Here is a 7,041-nt window from a genome sequence, read left to right as displayed (position 1 = left end):
TTAATTAACCTTCAATTAGAAAAAAGTAAAGTAACAAATTTACATTATCTCGCCTCCCCTTTATTGTAAATTATGAAATTGTTGCCACCACCAATGCACATTTTGTATCTTTAATATCATTAATTTTATATTAAAAAATATATGAAAATTTAATATTTTAAAAATATTTATCGAGACAAATCTAACAAGATCTTATATGATATTAGTTATCTATGTATATTAGTAGAAAAATGTAGGGAGTAAAAATCTATGATTTTGTAACAAAAAAAAAAAAAAATCTATGATAGCTTGTTGAAAAAGAAAAGAATATACGATATACGATATATATATACATACATATATACAAAGCAGCAAATACACAGTCAGTATTAATTAACTCACCCTTTGATATTGGTACCATTGAAATTGAAATCGCGAATTGAATCTCTCTCTCTCTCTCAAAATCAATCGCTGAATCTCTCTCTCAATACCAAACCCTAACCCTACTCAATCATCTTCTTCGTCGAGATCTCTCTCTCAATCAATCGCTGAATCTCTTCTTCGTTTCGTACCCTAACCCTAGATTTCAGTCATGGCTACGACGTTGGTCAGCTCAGCCGGTGGCATGTTGGCCATGCTGCACGAGTCCCACATCTCCCTGAAGATTCACGCTCTCTCCAACCTCAACAATCTGGTCGATAGCTTCTGGCCAGAGATCTCCACAAGTGTTCCCCTTATGTATGTAATCACTCTTTTTTCTTCTTTCTTTGATTTCATGCTTTTCGGTTTCAATTGCTTCGCTCATCTTTGTTTTTTTAATTAGTTTTTCAATTATAGCAATACTTTTTGTTTCAATTACATTTTTGTAGTCAAATTCTACTTGCAAGAGTTTATTTTCAATCGTGTAGGTTTAGTGACAAAATTCAACATTTCAGTCTTGAATAGTGTTGACGAATAGCACCACCATTGTGTAGTAGAATTTGAACATACTGCTACTGACTCACGATAGGCTATTTAGTACAAAGTGTTGTCAATTGGCGGATATAGTTAAGTTTTAATAGCGAGAATTTGAACAAAACGCCATTTTCTGCAATCCACTATTGACAACATAGGTTTTGAAAGCTTCTGAATTAAGGGGATTTATACCAAATCATTAAGACTTTTCATTGTTGTCCTTTTTTCACTTGTTGATATCATGTTTCTTTCTTACTTGGTTGAATTAGTTTTTTAGTGTTAATTTGTTGGAATGAGAATGTTTTTGGGGTTTAAACATGTGTGTTTCTTATGCATGTGTTAAACAGTGAGAGTTTGTACGAAGATGAGGAGTTTGATCAGCATCAAAGGCAACTTGCCGCATTACTTGTATCAAAGGTAGTGTATTCTGCTCATTATTTGAACTGTCACATGTTCTATTGATAACTGTGCGATGCTGTTTTTGCACATACGGAGTCTCTTTAGTCAAGTAGCTAAGCTGTTATGATGTGTTTTACATGATATTTGAGATAACAAATAAGTATTGTCGGCTTTCATCCTTTTTGATTGTACCCGGCTTCTAAACCAATCACCGGAGGACTTAAGTTTTTTCATATCCATATATTATTATTCTTAGATGCTGGATTTCGTCTCATGGTTTGTATTTTAGTATCTGATTTTTCTTCACTCCTTTATCTTAGGTCTTTTATTACTTGGGCGAGTTGAATGACTCACTATCCTATGCCCTTGGAGCTGGTCCCCTGTTTGATGTTTCACAGGATTCTGACTATGTCCATACTCTTCTAGGTGAGAATTGTTATTTGTTTTTATTCTATTTAATTTAAAGCTGTATGCAGATCTTTCAAGAATACTATGATCTCTATGAAAATGGACTGCATTGATAATATTGGTTCAGTTGGTGTTACTTGTTAGTGGTTTTATTCATTTTGGTATAATGAAATCATATGTTCTATTCCACGACAATTTATAAAATCTTATGTTTTCAGCTAAGGCTATAGATGAATATGCTAGTTTCAAGTCTAAGGCAGCAGATGAATCTATCAAAGTAGACCCTAGACTGGAAGCAATTGTGGAGAGATTGTTAGATAAGTATGTATAAACTATAATTATTCTTATGTTTTCTGTATCCTTAACTTTGAGTTCCCTCAATTCTCAATTTTCGTTGCATTTCTTCAATTCAGGTGTATTGTGGATGGAAAATACCAACAAGCTATGGGAACTGCCATTGAATGCAGGAGATTGGATAAACTTGAGGAAGCAATTACAAGAAGTGACAATGTGCAAGGCACTCTCTCATACTGCATTCATGTCTCTCATTCCTTTGTGAATCTTAGAGAATACAGACAGGAGGTAAGGGAAATGAGATCTTATAGTTATATTGAAGTCTATACGCAGAATATATCCGGAAAATCTTCCCTTCCCTTTTCATCCCTTTAATTTTAGTCATTGAGCTATATTCCATTGAAATTTTTATGATTTTAATCATCTTTTAAACATCTCTTTTGGTGTTGACCGTTAATAGGACTCTCAAATCTTTAGCAACTGTTCTCAAATGAGACAAATGTTTGCGCTGGAAATATTTATAAAGAATTTTTAACAGCGGTGGTCTTGACAAAAGTTGATATTGCTTGTTTTTTTTTTGTTCAGGTTCTCCGTCTCCTTGTTAAAGTATTTCAAAAGCTTCCTTCACCAGATTATCTGAGCATTTGTCAGTGTCTTATGTTCTTGGATGAGCCAGAGGGAGTTGCAAGCATATTGGAAAAACTTTTACGTTCTGAAAACAAAGATGATGCTCTTTTGGCACTTCAAATAGCTTTTGATTTGGTCGAGAATGAGCACCAAGCTTTTCTTCTAAATGTCAGAGATCGCCTTTCATTGCCAAAGTCTCAACCTTTAGAGTCCGTAGAGCCAAAACCCAGTGATGCAGATTCTACTCAGAATGCTGGTGTGAGTGGACCAGATGATGTTCCAATGACGGACGGGGAACCAGCTTCTGCTGTCAATGTGCCTGAGGATCCAAGTGAAAAAATGTATGCTGAGAGGTTAAACAAAATAAAGGGAATTTTGTCTGGAGAAACTTCGATACAGCTGACTCTGCAGTTCCTTTACAGCCATAACAAGTGAGACTGTTTCCTTTTAATAATATTTTATTAGATCATCATTTATTTGTTGGTACTTGGTAGTATGTTGGTTCTTATACTGTTTGGATGTAATTTGCATTCAGATCCGACCTCCTTATTTTGAAGACCATAAAGCAGTCTGTGGAGATGAGAAATAGTGTCTGCCACAGTGCTACCATTTATGCCAATGCAATAATGCATGCTGGAACAACCGTGGATACTTTCCTGAGGGAAAATTTGGTGAGTTATTATCCCATAGTTTTGTTTTCTCCCTCTTTCCCTGTAATTTCCCATTCTTGAGGTTTTTGTTCCTTTAAAATTTTAGGATTGGTTGAGCAGAGCTACTAATTGGGCCAAATTCAGTGCAACGGCTGGACTTGGTGTTATCCATAGAGGTCATTTGCAGCAGGGAAGGTCACTGATGGCGCCCTACTTGCCTCAGGGTGGGACTGGTGGTGGTAGTCCATACTCAGAAGGTGGTGCTCTTTATGCCCTCGGTCTGATTCATGCCAACCATGGAGAGGGCATCAAACAATTCCTCCGTGATAGCTTGCGCAGCACGACTGTTGAGGTGCTCATAAATATAGATAATTCTCCCGTCAAAGAAAAGACTATTGCTATATCTAATGTGTTGTTTATGGCCAGGTCATTCAACATGGTGCATGTCTAGGTCTTGGATTGGCATCTCTAGGAACTGCTGATGAGGATATTTATGAAGAAATAAAAAATGTTCTGTACACTGATAGTGCTGTTGCCGGTGAGGCTGCTGGTATCAGTATGGGCCTACTCATGGTTGGAACAGGCAGTGATAAGGCAAATGAAATGCTCACTTATGCACACGAGACACAACACGAAAAAATTATAAGGTAAAGGTGTTTCACTCGGCAATCCGTTAAACCACGGCTTCTCTGGCTCTGATATTTATTGTTTCTAAATGTTTCAGAGGGTTAGCTCTGGGAATTGCTCTTACGGTTTACGGAAGAGAAGAAGAGGCGGACACTTTAATTGAGCAGATGACTCGAGATCAGGATCCAATATTACGTTATGGTGGCATGTATGCACTGGCTTTGGCGTATAGCGGAACAGCAAACAATAAGGCCATTCGTCAATTACTTCACTTTGCTGTGTCTGATGTGAGTGATGATGTCAGGAGGACTGCGGTCCTAGCATTAGGGTTTGTGCTGTACTCTGATCCAGAGCAGGTTAGTTCTGTCCTTTTCTTTTTATATTTCCTCTTGTCCCGAGTTACCCCTTTTTTTTTTTTTTTTGTGTGGCTGTAGTCTGTTTTGGTTATTTTTTGTGATTTACAATGTTACTTTCCTACACTGCAGACTCCTCGAATTGTTTCCCTCCTATCAGAATCATACAATCCACATGTTCGTTACGGAGCAGCTCTTGCTGTGGGCATTTCCTGTGCGGGTACAGGTCTTAGTGAGGCCATATCTTTGCTGGAGCCTTTGACTTCGGATGTTGTTGATTTTGTTCGTCAGGGTGCCCTCATAGCAATGGCTATGGTCATGGTTCAGATTAGTGAAGCTAGTGATTCGCGTGTTGGAACCTTCAGGTAAGGAAAGTATATTATTTGGATGTTGAAGCAATAAATCTGTTAATTTCTGACATGCGTGTATTCCAGGCGACAATTGGAGAAAATTATCCTTGACAAGCATGAGGATACCATGAGCAAGATGGGTGCAATTTTGGCCTCCGGAATCCTTGATGCTGGCGGAAGAAATGTGACCATAAGACTACTTTCTAAGACTAAGCATGATAAAGTTACTGCAGTGGTTGGTCTTGCAGTTTTCAGCCAATTTTGGTATTGGTACCCTCTTATCTATTTCATAAGCTTGGCCTTTTCACCAACGGCTTTAATCGGTCTGAACTATGATCTGAAATCTCCAAAGTTTGAGTTCTTGTCTCATGCAAAGCCTTCACTTTTTGAATACCCCAAGCCTACGACTGTTCCCACCACTACTTCAACAGTGAAACTTCCAACTGCTGTTTTGTCAACATCAGCTAAGGCCAAAGCCAGGGCTAGTAAGAAAGCTGAGGAACAGAAGGCTAATGCTGAAATTGCATCTAGTCCTGACTCTACATCAGCTCCAAGTGCTGGAAAAGGAAAGTCTTCCAGTGAGAAGGATGGAGAAGCCATGCAGGTAATGCATACATTATCACATTATAAGTGAAGATTGTTTTATTACAGTTCTCTCGATTCATGACTTGTCAGATAACATTATTATTTCTGTTAAAATATTTGATTTCTACGTGCAACTTAATAACATTCCGAAACTTTATTGTTTTAAAGGTTGATACCCCAACAGAGAAGAAATCAGAGCCCGAGCCTACTTTTGAGATTCTAACAAATCCAGCAAGAGTGGTTCCTGCTCAGGAGAAGTTCATTAAATTTTTGCAGGACAGCAGATATGTTCCAGTTAAGTTGGCACCTTCAGGGTTTGTGCTTCTTAAAGACTTGCGTCCTACTGAGCCTGAAGTTCTTGCTATTACTGACACACCTGCATCTACGACATCAACTGCTGGCGGGTCAGGACCAGGATTGCAGAGTTCTTCATCAGCAATGGCTGTGGATGAGGAGCCTCAACCTCCTCAACCATTCGAGTACACATCTTAAGTTTGGTTCTTATTCTCAAATGTTCAAATCTTCGTCAAGGTGCTTAGAAAATTGGCTCTCTCGAGAGTAGCTACATGAATGAATTGTTCGAGTCACTACTACTTGATCCATTGCCCAATTAAAGTCAAATTCCTGGGCGTGAATTTCCTTTTCCCCAAAGACTAGTGTGGTTAATCTGTGAACTGGTTCACTATATGTAAATCAAAGCGGGGCATAGAAGCAGCATGCGGCCGATCTGCAGCGTTTAATTTGTTTTTATCGTATCAAATTTGTTTTTTAAGAACTTGTCCAACTTATGGTCTCACTAAATGTGGCCAAGGTTTCTGTGGTAGACTATAAGAGTAGTGACTCTGTTGAGGATTTTCATTTTAAAATGTCACAGTTCTTTCACGCTTACAATTCTTATGGTGTTCATAATCGCGAATCTCTGAATTTAAGCTTTTGTATTGTTGATTAATTGAGTTGTGCTAACATAGAAGGAACTAGTCATTAAAAATCAACGTTTGCTTTTCGGTTCTATGCTTCTGCCTTTTAGAGACTTCCTTTAACCTTTAAAGTAATAAAACTGAAAATTAAAAATAATAAGATTTGCATGTATAGTGCTTCCATCAGTAGTCGATTTCTCATATTTAAGTTAATAAATCCGCAATTTTAGAATAAACGTTACACAAACTTGACATTTTTTTTTCTTCATTTCGTCAAGTTTGTGGGTTGCAAAATGTACATACGTGTTCGAGAGTAAGATTCAAATTAATTTAACAGTGTTAAAACTGAAACTGGAATTTGTAGAGCAGTTGGACACATTTCTCGAGTGCAATATGTTAGTGCAGCAATGGTGTTTTCTCCATAGAACCAGGTGGATAAGCCTATAGAACAAGGTGGATAAACTGTCAAAACTGGAAGACAGTTATAACCTGGCTTCTAGATTTTGGATCAGGAAGAAGAAAGAATAGAGAGAATTATTGTATGCAATATGAATTTCATTCATTTGTTATGAGTTTCACAATACAAAGCCTTTATATAGGCACACAAGCCAGTGGCCAATTGCTTGTGGAGCAAGTAATGTAACTAACTCATAGAGTTTAAAACAAACTTATCTAAAAATTAGTTACAGAATGCGCAGTTATTGATTAATATCTAATACAATATACATACTAGTATGTGTTTGAACATGGAAATGAATCCTCTCAATTTTATTTCCTTCCATTTCATTTATTCTCAATTTCCTTAAGTCCTGTTCCTTAAGTCCTTCAATTTCCTTAACTCCTGCGATATTTTTAGAGGATTGTCGGGTTGTTGGCAATGTTAGTGATATTCGTATTT

The 7,041-nt window shown here is 37.3% G+C and overlaps 1 protein-coding gene across 1 annotated transcript; it reads left to right on the top strand.

The window, feature by feature from the left end:
- The first annotated feature begins 398 nt into the window (after positions 1-398).
- Positions 399-6,117, top strand: LOC146934740 (26S proteasome non-ATPase regulatory subunit 1 homolog A-like). The gene is made up of 13 exons (XM_085706668.1): positions 399-717; positions 1,281-1,350; positions 1,653-1,758; positions 1,959-2,061; positions 2,154-2,322; positions 2,620-3,092; positions 3,197-3,332; positions 3,418-3,663; positions 3,738-3,958; positions 4,036-4,294; positions 4,424-4,656; positions 4,726-5,245; positions 5,395-6,117. Exons 1-13 carry the CDS (start codon positions 572-574, stop codon positions 5,716-5,718), a joined length of 3,006 nt encoding a protein of 1,001 aa, XP_085562794.1. The 5' UTR covers positions 399-571; the 3' UTR covers positions 5,719-6,117.
- The last annotated feature ends 924 nt before the right edge of the window (positions 6,118-7,041 follow it).

This window comes from Medicago sativa, chromosome 4, assembly GCF_051527215.1.
Source record: "Medicago sativa cultivar Bolivia chromosome 4, Bolivia_mono, whole genome shotgun sequence".
Lineage (NCBI taxonomy): Eukaryota > Viridiplantae > Streptophyta > Magnoliopsida > Fabales > Fabaceae > Medicago > Medicago sativa.
Note: the sequence above shows the minus strand (reverse complement) of the source record. Positions and strands in the feature narration are given on the sequence as shown.